Source organism: Sebastes umbrosus, chromosome 9 (assembly GCF_015220745.1).
Source record: "Sebastes umbrosus isolate fSebUmb1 chromosome 9, fSebUmb1.pri, whole genome shotgun sequence".
In the NCBI taxonomy this organism is placed as follows: Eukaryota; Metazoa; Chordata; class Actinopteri; order Perciformes; family Sebastidae; genus Sebastes; species Sebastes umbrosus.
In genome coordinates, this window is record NC_051277.1 from 16,328,741 (window position 1) to 16,345,416 (window position 16,676).

Genomic DNA, 16,676 nt, shown 5'->3' on the forward strand with positions numbered 1-16,676 from the left:
AAAAAATCGTTATATTACGCTATGTCCTCTCGCCCTTTTTTTTGGTTGCTGGTAATATTTTTTCCTAATATAACGACTTTTTTCTCGTAAATTACGACTTTATTCTCTAATAAAATCTCAGATTTTTTTTTCCCTCAATGTGGCCCTAATACTCCGTCGTAGAAAATAAACTTGAAATCTTGGAAAATTAAAGTTGCATTTGTGACCTCAATGATTCTATCCTTTTGGGCTCCTATACACCAATCATAACGGTAATGTGAGAAAAAAAAAGTCGTAAAATTACAAAAATAAAGTCGTAATTTTACGAGAAAAAAAGTCATAACATTACAAGACAAAGTCGTGATTTTATTCTCGTAAATTACGACTTTTTTCTCGTAAATTTACGACTTTATTCTCTAATAAAATCTCAGATTTTTTTCCCCCTCAATGTGGCCCTAATACTCCGTCGTAGAAAATAAAGTTGAAATCTTGTAAATAAAAGTGATTTGTGACCTCAGTGATGACATCATCCTCTTTGGGCTCATCTCCACCCATCATTACGGTAACGTGTGCGCGTGTCTCCTGGTATTACGGTATCGTAGGCTCGTGACCATAATGCCTCGGAGAAGTGAAGAGTCGAGGAGTTGATGATTTAACGGTGAAACATCCTCACTCATACCCGACCACACGCTTCAAGAAACCGGCTCCACATCAATGTATTACTCGTGATAGATATGACGGAGATGTTTTCAACTCTGTTCGGGCAGAACGAAGCTCAGGGACCGCCCGGCTCCTCGTCGTCTCTGGGTTTCGGACCGGGGAAACCTCCGCCGCCTCAGCCCCAGAATCAAGTCCCCATGGCGGGGACGATGCCACCGCAGCTCGGGGATGAGGGGCCTACACTGCGGAAGCCCGGAGCCATGAATGAACCTTTCTACTTACTGCGGGAGCTTCCTGGTAACTGTCTGACTATCACACCTGCTGTAGGCTTTGTGTGTTATTGGTATGGTTTATTTAAAAAGAAAGAGTTGCTTAGCAAAGGTTGCTAAGCAGTTTGTAAACAATGCTAGCTAACGTTAGCACACAAGATTAGCAAAACATGTTTTTTTTATTTTTATTTTTTTATTGAACAAATTCAGATTTACAAACAACATGGCTCATTGATCCTTTTTTTTTTTCTTTTTTTTTTTTTAAGAAAATTAATTTACTAACATTGAGGCATTGTAATCTAAACTCAATACTTCTAACATACAAGGCACAATTGGATAGGAAAGATAACTTAAATTATAAAAAATAATATAATAAAAATAAAAGAGGGTAGAAAATAATTCAAGGAACAAAATAAATAAATAAATAATAATATGACTGCACTCTTCCATAGTAGCTGTAGGGGTCATCATCATATAGGTTCAGTTCTTCATGAGCTCTAAGGAGAGACTTTGCATGTTGTCCTTTCATTAGTCTTAAAGGCTCATAGATCATTGCATTAGAGTAAAAGGACAAGGTGCATACAGACAAGAACAAGTAAAATTATACATGAAAATAATAATAAATTAAATTAAGGGCTACAGGGCTGTACCTGTAATTCATATTCTTCTATTATACTAAGAAGTTTCAATGCATTTTTGTTTTTAAAGACTTTAAGGGCTTTTATGTAAGAAAGAAACTCAGAATTAAACACTTTAAACCTATAGGTTTCACTTTCATATACTTGGATTTGTGCAAATAAAATGTTTCCAAGAATGAGAATGTTATTCACCAGAAAGTCATCTTTGTTATTGTCCATGACGAGACCATATACAATGTCCTTTTGAGTGAAGTTTCCCAGATGAGAAACTTTTAGGAAAAGCCAGTCATGTATATCATAAAGCCATAAAGCTCCAGAATACATACAATTAAAAAATAAATGATGTGCAAAATGTATACATTCGTTGCATATGACATGACTTTGTGGTGTTTTGCATGAATTACACTGATGACTATATGTGTGTGTTTTAGTGGGAAACGAGCTAACGGGCAACACCAACCTCATCACACACTACAACCTGGAGCACGCCTACAACAAGTTCTGTGGGAAGAAGGTGAAGGAGAAGCTCAGCAACTTTCTGCCAGAGTTACCAGGTGGGTTGTGGGTAGGAACAGGTGGGTTATGGGTAGGAACAGGTGGGTTATGGGTAGGAACAAACAAATGTTATGTTTTGGAAAAAAAAGTTAATTTCCAACCTTGGTCTTTATAGCTGTGTCTATTCAGTGCTCACCACCTTGCTCTTTCATTGTTTGTATTTTGATCTCTGAATTTCCCCCTCATTCCAACTTGTCCTTTCTCTTCTGTGCTGCAGGTATGATTGACTGTCCGGGCACGCAGGACGGCAGCTCGTTGCGCTCTCTGATTGATAAGCCTCCAGTGTGTGGGAACTCCTTCAGCCCACTGACGGGCGCTCTGCTGACAGGCTTCAGACTACACACAGGACCGGTACTTATTGAATATATTAACAGTATTATGGCAAAGTGTCTTTAGTTGTCATGTTCTGACCCACAGGTATCCTTAATCTCTTAATTATATTGTTCATTTCAATACTTACATGCGTGCACATTTTTGTGTTTGTTTTTCCCAGCTACCAGAACAGTACAGACTGATGCACATACAGCCTCCAAAGAAGAAGAGCAAACACAAGCACAAACACCATCGACCACAGGACCCATTACCACAAGGTATGACATGAGCTATATGTACACACTAATGCAAAGGAATGCAACATGTTTCAGGCCACTGAGCTGCTTCTTTTTGACATCACAGAAACTCCATCGGACACTGATCCCAAGAAGAAGAAGAAGAAGAGGGACGACGATCCTGACCGCAAGAAAAAGAAGAAAGACAAGAAAAAGAAGAAGGTAAGAAAATCTATCCAAAACCCACTAATTCATAAAGTTGCCAGTTAGGCGTTATTATGGGCCCTAATGCAGTTATGGGCAGAGATGGAGGGTCATCCGAGACCCTTATCCTGAACATAGTCACACAAAACCCATTCCTAAAGTTTATTATCTTAAAATGTATAACTAATACAGTTACAAATTTCCAGTTTTAGCAATGAATTAAACTTAAACCTCTGTTTAACTTTTAAGTTAAAGGTGCTAAATACAGGATCGGGAGCATTTCTATTGCCTTCACAAGGCTCTCACGGTGTAACAGTGCAAACAACGCCAAAAGTGCTGACAGAGCTAACAGTGTTTACCTGAGGGGGAACCGGAGGGTGGGTGCTACGCTTCCGCAATGACGTCGTCGGTCAGGACTATGTTATCAGCTGTAACCGCTGTATGAGAGCAGTGCAGAGCGGCGGCCACATGCACTAAAAGCACGCACTGCCGGCACAGCGATGTCAACAAAGCAAAGAGAAACTCTGATTACAACACACTACTATTACTCTACTATATCTTTACATAGCAAAGAGTTGTTTGCTGCTATATTAAGGCTCTGGATATTTTATTTAGCACCTTTTTAAGTTTACAGTTTATTATAGGTCTTTTTGCAAGACGTTTTTGCAACACGGTGTATAATCGCCGTGGGGGGACAGGTAGGTCACATCCTCCCAATATATGAAACATGGAAATTGTTATCAGCTCTCTCCAAAAGCTTATAGAAAGCTCATTTGTTCCCTTCAGTATTCATATCTCTGATACACAAGCTCTCTGTCTCCCCCCCAGAACCGCCACAGTCCCGATCACCCCGGCCTCGCTGGATCACAACCCAACAGCAACAGCCTCAGATAGACAGGAGCACACTGTGTGCACACCTGTGTTTGAATGCGTGTGCGACTGTGCATTTTGTAAGAGGATGCGTGTGTGTGTGTGTTTTACAGATAATTGTATTATTGGGAGAATGTTTATTGAGAGTAATGCAAATGGTTGTATGATGTGTGTGTGTGAGTGAAAAAAGCAGCGACACAGTGGATGTGTGTGACGGAAAGAAATGTTACAGACCAGTGTAAAAGGCAGAACGCCGCTGATGAGCTGTGTGATGTTATGGATGACTGAACAAGCACTGTATGTATGTCCCTCTTTTATTTTGTTGTGATATCTTTTGACCATAATGCCAAAATCAAATAAACTTTTGGTTATTATTTTTGTGTCTTTGCAAGACTTCTTGTGGGAGTGCAGATTATATGTTCAGGTACATAGTTTATAATACACTGTAGCAGCAACAAAGATAAACACTGAGGCACTTTGTTGCATGGATGGCACACAGACAACATGTTTACATTCATTCATTCATTTATTTGTTTATCAAATGCACAAGCAGGATATATTGATTGAAGGCAGGAAAAAAGGCGTACATTTAGCAACTCATATAAAGACTTCAGCCCCAAGGGTCAAGAGAGAAGATTAGATAAACCACTGTAGATGATGGTCTTAAAATACAGACAAAGCAATTCTAATTGCTTTTTTAGAGACTGTCAGAGGTGTTGATTAAACTTAACACCAACAATTCAGGCAGCAACTGTAAAGACTTCAGAGCTCTGACAACCACTTTTTTCTTATGGACCTTTAAGGCAACTTGCAGAGAGGCAAAGAGGTCCGATAGTTGTTGCTGGAATTGCTGTTACATTTGTTTCAAACATTACAAAATACTGTGCAAGAGGAAAGTAATGACATATACCAAACTGGAAAACCTCACCAACACTGATTGTAATGCACTTAACAGGGTTTATACTAAACAACACAAAAGTACAGCCTCAAAAATCACAGTGAAGCTGAATTTTTCTTTGTATTTTCTGTATTTACTGCAGGACTAATGCATTGTGTTGTAAGGCATTCCTCTTAGGAAAGTGCGGTACTATCAACTTGCTAACAGTCCCTACACATGGCTTTGGTTTACAGAGAAAGATGTTTGCCAGAGGCATCTTACATTCATATCTATTGCAATAAAGCCAAAATGGCAGCCAAGGCACGGAGTTGAAACAAAACACAGAATCTCCTTCATATCGAGAAAGCAAAAGATTCAAGAAGCTGAACACATTTTATGTAAGAAGGGAAAAAATGCATCAGACGAGAAAGGAAACATCTACTATAGCTGTCTTGACACTGAAATGGATTGAGTCAAAAATTTTAAAAAATATACAACTGATTAAAGAAATCGACATGATACTGATGCTGTGTGCAGAACAAACATGTACAGGATGGACACATTTTGTTGTCTCTTTGGAAGAACGTACATGGTTCTGTTTTGTTCTGCAGCTGGCTGAAACAATGTCTTCGTAATGTGTGAGAAAAATCACATTAAAAACAGCCAGTGTCTCCTCAGCCATCAGTTAATACACTGTACACACCCACCTATAGCAAAACAAGCAGAATATGTCATAAAATACAAGACCACCTCAGTTCTATTTACAAATTTGACGGAGGTTTGTTTGCTCCACAATCGATACACGAAGAAAAAGCAAAAAGGCAAAAGCAGAATACACAGCGAATCATCCGAGGGTCATTTATAATTGGCACACTACAAAATAACTGATACTGTAACAAACACTTCCCTTTTTAATGCTACTGCAGCTAGAGTATAAAAATACACTTAAATACAGTACATATTTTATACACACACTAGTTCATTTCTGTGCATAAAGCAGTACAAAGTGATTCATAACATTGACACACACTGTGTCACAATTTTAAAAGTCAGTCATATTTTTCCTTGTGAATTTTTCCTAAAAACAAAAATGTTTTTCCTATATATCTATATATAGATATATAGATATATATCTATATATAGATATATAGATATATATACACATACATACATATATATATATACATATATATATATAAATATATATATATTTATATAAATATATATATATATATATACATAAATATATATATATATATTTATATATAAACATATATATAAACATTCATATATATATATATATGTATATATATACATATATGTATGTATATATATATATACATATATATATATATATATAAAAAATCCAGAAATACAAAGGTTGACTCAGCAAAGCCTCTAAAAATAAACATGAATGCACAAGGAGCCATTCTGTACTGATTAAATTTGTCATTTTGGGTATTTGACAATTAAAAGATTAATAGTTCCTAATGTGAAAATAAAGACGTTGATGGACAGACAGGAGTCAGTTGCATAGAGACAGTACAACAAAGGAAACAGAGGAGGTAGATATGATGTCTCTACAACCAGCCTATCTGTGTGTGTCTGTTTGAATAACTGGGCTCTGAAAATACCTGAAACACTTCTTTATACGTACCAGAGGTCTGCTATTCAGGTGCTTTAAAATGTCTTTGATTGCTTGTATGCTTTAAAAGTGTTTTATAGATGTATATTTATAGCTTTTGCCAGGGGGGATTACAGTAGAAACAGCACAATATACTAAAGTTTGCTTCATTAAGCACACTTTTGAAACAACACTGAAGTAGAAAGTCTAACTTTCCTAATATCGTTAAGCTGTTCTTTGGTGTTAGCGTTGATTGTGATGATTTTTAGAAGTCTTTGAAAACTATATAACAGTATTTCAAGTACCGTGATATCCGCAGTCTGACACGCAGACCATACCAGGGTGTGTGCATGTGTCTTTGTGAGTGAAATCTATGGCTTTAAATCACACTAATTTGGCTCTTTTACACTAAAACCAAAATAAATAAACAAATCATGACACTTCTTCTCCGGAAATCACAAGGAACATACGGTCTGAGTCGTAACAAAGCATGAGGAATCCTATTATTTGCTCTGTGGTGAGCGAAATGTGCACCAGCAATGGACAAAAAAACACTTGAAATATCAAAACAAAGAAATATGTGGATGCGTAGATTGCTGGTGCTCATTTTGAAGACACACGTACAAATAAATCCTACAGTTCCCCCAATCGTTGTCGCTCTAGGCCTCCACAGCAGCGAGGCCGTTGCTGTGAGGTTTACAGCCGTTGGCCTCGGTGTCGTTGAGCGCCTGCATCTCCTGTCCGGCCGCCCGCTTGTCTCTGGCCTCCTTTTCCCTCACCAGGCATCTGCGGTGGTAGAACAGGTAACCCGGCAACAGGAAGCCAGCCAATGAGGAGATGAGCAGGCCGAGGTTGATCTAAGGGAGAGTTGGATGACAGTTACAGCTACAGTCACACAGTTCCTGGTGGGTGCTAGAGATTATTTTGTGTATGGAGCTAGAGGTAAGTGTGCGTCCTCACCCAGTAGGGGTCTCCTCCCAGCGGTCCGACCATGGCGATGAAGAGCGGCTGCTGCAGCAGAGCGATCACAGCGCTGATCATGGACTGGAGGCCTGTCAGAGTGCCAAAGTGGTTGGACGGGTAGCTGTGGGGGAGATACAGGTTATTACCAAAGAGTTTGAAACACCAAATTAAATGACACAGAGCCCCAGATTAGAAAGGAAATATGATGAGCTGAGAAGTGCCTCTAGCAATAATCCGTAATTATTGCTAGTAATACATTAAATGCAACTTTCCAGAGTGTTTGATTGTGAGGTTGTTTCCTCTTCACGGATTCACCACTAGATGATGCCAATACACATGATCCTACACACTGTCCTTTAAAAATTGCTTTGTGTTTTAAGCATGAAACTTTGTGAAACATTACACCCTTAAAGTTATGTTTTCATGTAAGATGTGAATGTGTTAAACAGAGCGTCAGGTGATGCAGGTTGATGAATTAGCGGTGCAGCACTCACACAGCAGCGTAAAGGCCTCCGCAGCAGGAGTGGATGAAGCCTCGGACCATAGTGTGGAGGATGAAGGTCAAGATCTGAGGAAGAGAAGCAACACAATCAATGGATCTGAGCGACTATTTATTCTTTACTTGTTTCCTTGTTCTCTGGCTGCTATAATGTGTGTGTGTGTGTTCTCATGTGTGTGTGTGTTTGCTACCTGTAGAGGCAGGTTGTCTATGAGGCAGCAGCATCCGAAAGCGATCAGCAGCAGGTTGGTGAGGATGAAGGCCCTCATGGCGTTGGTCACTTTCTGGATCTTACGGTCTCTCTTGGGTACGGTGCTCTGTCTGATGGGGCGCAGACACAGAGGTGTTTTAACATTAATGGTACGCTGGGACACTCCCATTATAACGACACCATACAACATTCATGTTTATATGTCACATCTGGTTACATAAAAAAAAATGGACCAAGTCGTGTTTAGAATAATCTGTACGTACATCTTCTCTGTGCTTGAAAGGACGGTCTTCTCCTCTTCACAATCCTTCATCCTCCAGTCCATGATGTATCCAATCAGAGGACACGTTAACAGGCACAGCAGCTGCAGCGTGCCGAAGATGGACGAGTAGAAACTCACTGAAAAAGAAATAAAACATTAAATCAAAGAAAAATAAAAGATATGCCAGACAAGTTACATAAAATGTATATATTTAAAGCTGAATTGTTACCTTTCTCTAATTTCTCAATCACCAGCTGCTCAGATGCTGAAATATAAAAACAAAGAAACACTCTGTCAGTAACTTTTAGATGTTCTTGATAGTTGTTTGCTGGGAATGTGGTTGAGGGTTCGTCACTCACGATGCTCTTCGCCGTGGGTGACCATGAACTCCAGCATCTTGTTCATCGCCCCCATGAAGAAGATGATCCTCAGCTGGGACATCCCCATGGTAACCAGACTCCACAGGAAGATGGGAGAGAACACGGACCGTCGGAAGGGAGTCGCGTCTGAGAGAGGAGGAAACGGTTCGTCCAACGTTCGTCCAGTACATTTATTTATTTTGATATAAAGATGAGAGGAGCTCACGGCAGGTGATTTCTTTCTTGTTTGAGTTTAAGTGTAAAAGCTTTCTTGTGACCCCTTCAGATATATCTCGTGAAGTCAGAAGATATATCTGAGGGGTCACAAGATGATTTACGGGAAGTAAAGAAAGCAAATTTCTGTAAAACAAAATTGTTTCTTTTAAGATTTGTCTTGTAAATTACTAATTGTTTGTCTTTAAGCCTCTAAAAAAACTATTTAAAAAAACATGAGAAGAAAGAAAACACCTTTTGGTTGATTTAGTCACACCCTGTAGACATATGCAACCCGTGATGTCCCAAGTCAGCATCCTTTTTGGCACACAAGCCAAAAAGACTGGTTTAAGGCTGGTATAAAGTAAATGGCTGAGAGCATAACGGTTGTTGACTTACTGGGAGCAGGGTCAGATCCATTAGGAAGTTTTTCTGTGGAGTGTCGGATGTCTCCATTTTTCTGGCTCAGTCTCTCTCCAACACCCTTCAGCTCAGATGCAGGCACCTCTTGCAGTGTGAGGATCTTACTGTTATATAGAAACACACTGTGAGGGTTGGAGCGAAGGAGCGATGTTCTGATATACATTTTTGATGTCTGTGGGAACGAGATGACCGGCGGACACACTGACCTGTAGTCTACCTCGTCAGGTGTTGGGAAGCCTTCCGCGGGCCAGTTCAGGAAACAGTTGGCGAAGACAAACCCGGCAAGACCTGCCCAACTCCACATGATGGCCTGGAAGGACACGCCTGCGTCGTAGATCAGCTGGGAGGAAGAGAGAGTTACATTTGTTTAAGAAACTTGCACTTGTTTTCAAGTGACATGATGTTTTTGGCCACTTCGGGGCAACAGAACGAGCTGTGAACACAACACTGGCACATTATCACCCAGTAAATTTGTTTTTTTTCCTGTTGCAGTGTTTGGCTTCATCCGAAATCACATATTATGCACTACATCCCAATATGTGTTCTATCGTTCAACATACTTTTGTGTGAATAAACAGTAGTATGCATCTTTTCGGAGGCACTGAGCAGTAATTTACGTTGTCACTTCCTCAGAGCCTCCTTGCTGGTTAGAGACGTGTAACCATGGTAACCTGTGCCGACCTCATGTGTCCAAAACGATGAGCCATTTGTAATTTACCTTGACTCCAGGGAAGGTGACAGCAGAGGAGGCGTAGGAGCCGATCATCAGAGACATGATGGTGGAGCTCAGAGCGCCAAACATGTTGGGGAGCTGCAGGGACAGAGGAGGAGATACAATAGATATCAGTCAGTCAGCCACCTCAGCAATGTGACCTACAGTACATCTGTACACATATGGGCTGTTCTGAGTCAAAACTGTGGTTTAATCAAGATGCAGTGTGTTATTTTGACCTGCAGAGGGCAGACCACACCTTTGTATGAGCAGCATGAACCAGACAGGAGTTAATCAAGCCACTGTGAACTGTCCCTGCCTCGGGAGTTTGCACCCAGTCACACTTCTCTCAACCCACAGAGCAGACTCATTAAAAAAATATTAGTTTCCATGTCATGAGGAAACAAGAAACAAAGTCATGACCCAGTTTGGTTCCTGACTCCGTAGTTCAAACACAGACTAAGCTATACCTAGACACACGTCCACAGTCTTTTATTCTTGCTTTATCAGCAAATTCTTTTGAGTTAGGATTAAAAATGTGGAGGCCGATCTATAGCCGGCTCTTGATGAACTTCACAGGGGTTCGTAGACACGGCGTGGGGGAACACATGCATGACACACAGCAAAGGGGACAAGGCGGCGGGCACCAGGCACTAACACATCATATATTAGGTCGACCTATTTACAGTAGTAAGAAGCTTAGCGAACACAACAATGACCTATTGTGCTGCCAGCACACTCAGTGGCCTTTGATTAGAGATTTAAATGGGTCAATCACGATTATAAAATCACATGTGTGGGATTTTAGGTGTGCTGCATGACAAGCTCGCTATTCTCTCCCAACACTGACCACGGTTTTCCAAACTTCTTCTGGCGTCGACTAATCTCCCCGCTGGGTCAGAGGTCACCTTGTAGTGTCAGTGTTTATTGCCACAGTGTTCATTTTCCTCACTGATCTCACTGTGGTTGGACCAAATGACGTCAAATCAGAGTTGGGAAACTGGAAACACGGTGACAATGATGCACTTTTAGCTATTATTGGAAACAATGAACCAACCGATTCAGACATTTATATATTCTTTTAAGATTATGTTGCACTTTCTTGGATAGATTCAGAGAGAAAACATGGGGAAAGCGTGGACACTGCAGCTATATGGTATGCATCTTGACCACTAAGTCAGTGCACCAACTTCAGACGTTTATGAGTCCGATGCTGACGTGAGGCCCTCTTTACTTTTGTATGATGGGAAGGACATGAATGAAGGGTGGAGAGATGGATATATAGAGGTGGAAGGATTTGGGGTGATGACGATTACACATCTTCAAACCTTGCTGACATGCACTGTAAATGCAAAAAGTGAAGAAGAACTGTTTTATAACAGTATTTCAGTGCTGCATTAACGGATTTCTGGTCACTTGGAGGCAGCACAACAAGCTGCAAATACGACCCTGACACATTATAACTTATAAAAGTTCAATCAGATGAAAGAGGAGATAAAGTTTTGTAGAGCTGCAGAGTCAAGCAACAATTATCTATGGGTTCATTACTACAAACAACCACTTTCACATACAAGTAGTCATTTGATCCTTGTTAATATAAAGATATTGATTGCAGCAGCTTTAAGTGTAGCTGATATCTCATTAATTGTTTCTAATTATTATGGGACTGTGTGTTTATCATGAATGCTTGTAGCTTTTTAAAATGTTATATGCTTTAAAGCGATGCAGTAAAACAGATATGTCACATTTGCAGAGGACTCCCTGGAGGGCCAGAAACTATGGAATAACTTCCAAGAAAAGGCTTTCCAGGAACTTTAAACTACCCCATATGGACATTCCTGGAGCTGCTTATTGCTCCTGAGTCCAGCAAGACCTGAAGGTGGAAGATGTAGGTGAGACTTAATGCGTGCTTTTCTTTAAATGTAGATGTTTTGTGTGTGTAAGGGGGGTTTATTGTTTGCACCAAAAACCAAGGCAAATTCCCTCTAAGTGAAACCCTACTTGGCAATAAACCGTATTATGATTCTGATTCGGTTTGGCTGCTGTCTGGAGATTAGGCTGTGGTGACAGTGTGTGGCTGGCAGACTAATATGTGTGTGTGTGTGTGTGTGTGTTGCAGGGGGAAGCATGAGGTCACTCAAAGGGCTGACACAACAACGATGGCAGATAAACAGGAAAAAAAAGCTTTCCTGAGGATGTTTGAGAGAGATGAGAAAAACAACCCGGAGAACACCCCTCCTCATTCAGCGATTCTGAGAATCAAAATACTTCACAGCCCGACTGTGACCATGAGATCCACGGCGCTGGACTCTCTGGCAGCGGCGGTTTGTGGTATGCAGACGAGAGGGCCCTCTGAGCACACACATCTTACTAACGTTAAAGCAAAGATATTCCAGCCATGTGAGATGTCAGCTAACTGATGTTTGCCTTCAGAAGTGCAGAAGTGAAGATGAAATGTGTGTGTGCATGTGCGAGCAGCAGGCGTGATTCCCACCGTTTTAGTCCTCATATAGTACATAACTCAAACAGGGCCTTGCAGCACATGTTCTGCATGCTAACGCTAACGACAGAAACACGTGACTGTATGGAGGCAACACGGGGGTCAACTGGTGTCAGGAAGTCACACACACGAATGCGGCTTTGGGCGTTCGCTTGTCACGACTAATCAGTTCAGGCTCTACTCCTGCTGTGCCCACTCACTTGGGTGTTGTAAGACTTTGCCACTGAGTTTAATTAAGACCTTAATCACTGAGAGAACGGTCCAAATAGTGGCTTAATGAGGAGAACTGAAAGTCTGATGCAGCTCTGAACATGTCAAGAGAAAGTGGAATAAATGGGAAGAGGAGAGAGAGAAAGAAGGAGTGTATGAAAATAAGCAAATGACGAAAAAGAGAGGTAGTGGGAGGAACTTTTTTTTTTGGTTTGACTGATCTCCCCAAGCCACAGCTGCAGCCCCTCTCTCTCTGTGGAGATCCCAGCAGGAAACACTAAACCACAGCTGATTAGCACCGGCTTCTTCTCCCCACCTCAATTCTGTGCCGCCCTCTCTCACTGTTCATAGAGTGGCCAAACCGTTATCCCTCACAGCGTTGGTTCAGTTTAGTTCACGTCCAGCTGCACTGCACTTATATAACACAAAAAAAAGTAGTCTAACGTAAAGACGGTGGTTCAACTGGATGCCTCGAGCCACGACGTGTGACTCTCGCTTTTGAGGTTTCTTTGTATTTTACATAGGGTGACCAGATCCCAACAAACCAAATGTGGGACAAAGAGTATGTTTGTGTGGGACAATGTGGAACACGTTACCAAGGCTGAGAGATAATCTACCATTTACCATTTACCATCTAACTTAAATCATAAACATTTCTCTTCTGCCCCTTATCTTGTAACATCTCTATGCTTTGCCCGAATGCATCCATAGATCGGCAAATCTCTTTTTGAGCCGCGCGTTTCTTGTGAGACTCACATGAACTGTGCTGCTTCATGTCGTATTCCTCGCTGTGTGAAATGGAAAAATAACTGGCAAATTTCACAAAAAAAACCTCTGAGAATCGCCTTCCACCGGCTTATAAATACTTATAAGTAGTTTCACAGTCTTTATTCTAGCTGCTCTTCTTTTTCTTTGTGGTAGTTTCCATCATATTCCGCCTAAATCTGCATAGCTTGTGACTTTGCGGTAACTCGCTATTTTCTGCGTTGGGCATAGCGTAGCAAAGATGGTGAAATGTTAACCTGCGCTTGACTCACGTGTGCGCAGTTTGACAACAAACACAGACCCGTGATGACAGTCTTCCCTGCTTTCTTCACAGCCATTGGATAAAAGCCAGATTTAAAAAAGCGTCTGTCCTGCAGTGGTTTGACTTTTGAACACTAGAGCCAATCAAAATGTGGGACATCGTCTCAATATGCGGGACAAGAGATAAAATGCTGTGCAGTCCCTCGTAAAGTGGGACACCTGGTCACCCTAGTTTTACCCAAAGTCCCTGTAAAGGCCTCTATCTGTTGAGCAAATTTAAAAGCACGTGGAAGACTGACAGTTCTTGCAAACGCAGCGAGGAAAAGCATGTGATCAATACGTGCAAGAGGACTGTCCTCATTCCTCTATTGTGTGACGCATTACGTTTACAGTCACACCGTACATAGTTGATATGCACCATTAATGGTATGTGGGAACCAGGAGGCCCTGAAGGTTGCGTGCTTTTGGTAAACCACGAAGGTGTGTTCGCACAGGTTAATGATTCTAAATAAAAGGCCAGGTGCAAGATTTGTTCTTTTTTTTGCAAATCAGTTTTTAATATCGCAAGTGAGGAAAGAACACGCAGTCCCATTGAGCTACAGATCAACCCATCATCAAGTTAAATGGAAAATCAGCTACACCTTGTCTACGTCACAGCCTCTCATCACTGATGGAGGTAAATAAATATGCACTCATACACACGTGTGCCTTACGTAACCACCCTTAGAAAAAACGATTTGCATGTTTATGATAGCAATGAGAAGTTATAAGTTATATCTATTTGTTTATTTGTTTTTGTTTGTTATGCTTTGTTTTATCTGTCTCATTTTGTCTATATTCCTGTCCTATATATTATGTTGTTTATTGTGTCCCTATTTTGTGTACCACCCTTTGCACCAATGAAAAGAAAATAAATAAATTTGGCACAAACATAAAAAATATTCAAATAAAATAATAATAAAAAATTAAATCATATGGACAGAATATGAAGTGAAATTTTTTCTTTTCTCATTATAATGGTTTTATATTGCGTTTTCTTTCTTACTTATGTTTTTTTCCACCATACAATCCCACACAAACATATAAGTCCCCCTATGTACTGTATGTTCACAACTTTATTTTGTCCACAATATAAATTGTTCAGCTGACCTGCTCTTTGTTATGAAAATAAGAATTTCCCGGCTCCTTCTCAGGATTTTATATATTTCTCTGCCAATTCTATGTGTTTGCATGTTGCAACTTGTCCTTATTATTACTATACACACAGAGTAACTGTGCACACAATGCAGGTGCAAATAGTGTCAGTAGAGCATGGAGGAGTTAACTACTTTGTCATACAGGTAGAGTATTTCATCAGCAATATTCAAAACCTTCCCTTAAGTTTAAAGGTTTTATATTATGATTTCCAGCACACCAGATAATGTGAACATATATTAAATCAAATCACATGACAGACGGGGTTAAGTCCCTCATTATGTGTAACTGACTGTAGAAGGACAAATGTTCTTTCCTTATTCAATAACTTCCTTGTACAAAAGCAGAGCTGTTACTCTAAAGCACATGATTTAAATCGGAACGGGATGTGTGTTTCTCAGTCCTTGTGCTCTGCCGTCATTCGCTCTCCAGAACAACAACAACAACAACAGTGTGGAGGTCAGCCAATGTTGGTACACCGAAGGGAGGCACAGAGGTCAGACAGGGACAACGAGGAGGGAAGGAGTTGAACATTACTCAAGTGTGTGTGTAATATTAATCTGTTGTTTGTGAGTGATTAATAGAATAGAAAGAGTACAGTACCTTCCTGTGTGAGAGTTATTTGAGTGTGAGACCAAACACTAAAAGGAGTTTCCGTGTCGCTGCTACCATGAGTCACAAGCTCTATTGTCAGATTTAACCGAGCGTTACTGATAATTATTATTATTAATAACAGATTAGATGTGTATTTACATTGCCAGGCTTCCTCAGTGGGTGTGTCTCTTTTGGTGCTTGCTTAAGAAAAGTGTCAAACATTTGGAGAACTTTTTCAAACCACCTGATAATTTTATCTCGATCAACTGATTGAAAATCCAGCCAGACATTTTTTTGGTAAATTTGGGATCCCTCTAAGAAATTCAAATACATTTAGGTTTGTTTATTTATATATTTTATGTAACTTTTATTTAATCAGGAAGTCCCTTGAGATTAAAATCTCTTTTTCAAGGGAGATCTGGCCAAGATAGCATGCCATTACAATGTTACAAACAATTATGAAATAAAGCATTTCAAAAACAGACATGAGTTTGTAATGACTGACCACCAAGGTCCAGGGATTTTAAATCGCAATCTGTCCATTAAAAATGAAGATAACTTGTGCAATTGTGCTAACAATCACCTTGAACAAATAGACATCACATCCTTTTTACATGGATACATAGTTATTTTGTGTGTTCCTTCTATTAAACAGCGATGTCAGCTGTCTATTCACATGGTCAGCAGGTTTCAGTGAGATACACGATGCAGAATATCTATTTAATTTGAGACAGGTGTCTTAGCTTTTCTTTTCTACAGTCACCAGGTCATAGGAGAGGGTCATCTGTCTGTTCTCAGCTTCATTATCTAAACATTTGTTTCATGTTCGTCTCCCCTGTGTGTGCATCACCATGCAAACACATGTGTCCATCCACATGTGTGCACAGTCATGCAGAGCTGAAACGGTTTCGGCATTGATTTTCAGCTGACTGCTGAGCAGAACAGAGAAACAGGAGAGAGAGAGAAGATGGGAAGATAAGAACAAAGGCAGAAGGAAGGAAGTGAGAGACAAAAGAAAGTGTGGCCTTGAGTATTTTGAATAGAGGTGAGTGGGCCGAGCTTTGGGGAGAGGGTGTGTCTTCAAACGCTGGCCGTTATTGGTGGAAACACAAATGGGAGACTTTCCATCTGGGGGAAGTTATATGCAGCTCTGAAGGAAACACTGCTGACATGCACATACCGAAATACTTGCCATGACACAGGAGGCAGCGGCAACAATAAAACACACTCGATAATGCTGGTACCAGCTGACACATCACACGCAAACATACACATGCCTGACGTGA

At 40.5% G+C, this 16,676-nt stretch overlaps 2 protein-coding genes across 4 annotated transcripts in view; one reads left to right on the plus strand and one right to left on the minus strand.

Annotated features, from left to right (window-relative positions):
• Positions 1–529: 529 nt before the first annotated feature.
• On the plus strand, positions 530–4,097 carry med19a (mediator complex subunit 19a). The gene is made up of 6 exons (XM_037780794.1): positions 530–936; positions 1,978–2,100; positions 2,319–2,452; positions 2,595–2,691; positions 2,777–2,871; positions 3,682–4,097. The coding sequence occupies exons 1-6, from the start codon at positions 714–716 to the stop codon at positions 3,745–3,747; spliced, it is 738 nt and encodes a 245-aa protein (XP_037636722.1). The 5' UTR covers positions 530–713; the 3' UTR covers positions 3,748–4,097.
• Positions 4,098–4,238: 141 nt separating this feature from the next.
• The window catches only part of slc43a1a (solute carrier family 43 member 1a), a 29,134-nt gene continuing 16,696 nt past the window's right edge, over positions 4,239–16,676 (minus strand). The window contains exons 5-15 of one of the 3 annotated variants that reach the window (XM_037780791.1): positions 9,873–9,965; positions 9,361–9,494; positions 9,131–9,258; positions 8,519–8,665; positions 8,389–8,424; positions 8,161–8,296; positions 7,878–8,007; positions 7,682–7,755; positions 7,185–7,308; positions 5,916–7,081; positions 4,239–5,733 (exon numbers count right to left, since the gene is read on the minus strand). In XM_037780791.1, the coding sequence (XP_037636719.1) occupies positions 6,884–7,081; positions 7,185–7,308; positions 7,682–7,755; positions 7,878–8,007; positions 8,161–8,296; positions 8,389–8,424; positions 8,519–8,665; positions 9,131–9,258; positions 9,361–9,494; positions 9,873–9,965 (1,200 nt within the window). In that variant the 3' untranslated portion in view covers positions 4,239–5,733; positions 5,916–6,883. Of the gene's footprint in view, positions 5,734–5,871; positions 7,082–7,184; positions 7,309–7,681; positions 7,756–7,877; positions 8,008–8,160; positions 8,297–8,388; positions 8,425–8,518; positions 8,666–9,130; positions 9,259–9,360; positions 9,495–9,872; positions 9,966–16,676 lie in introns of those variants that run through there. The other 2 variants (XM_037780790.1, XM_037780789.1) reach the window with 2 other exon arrangements.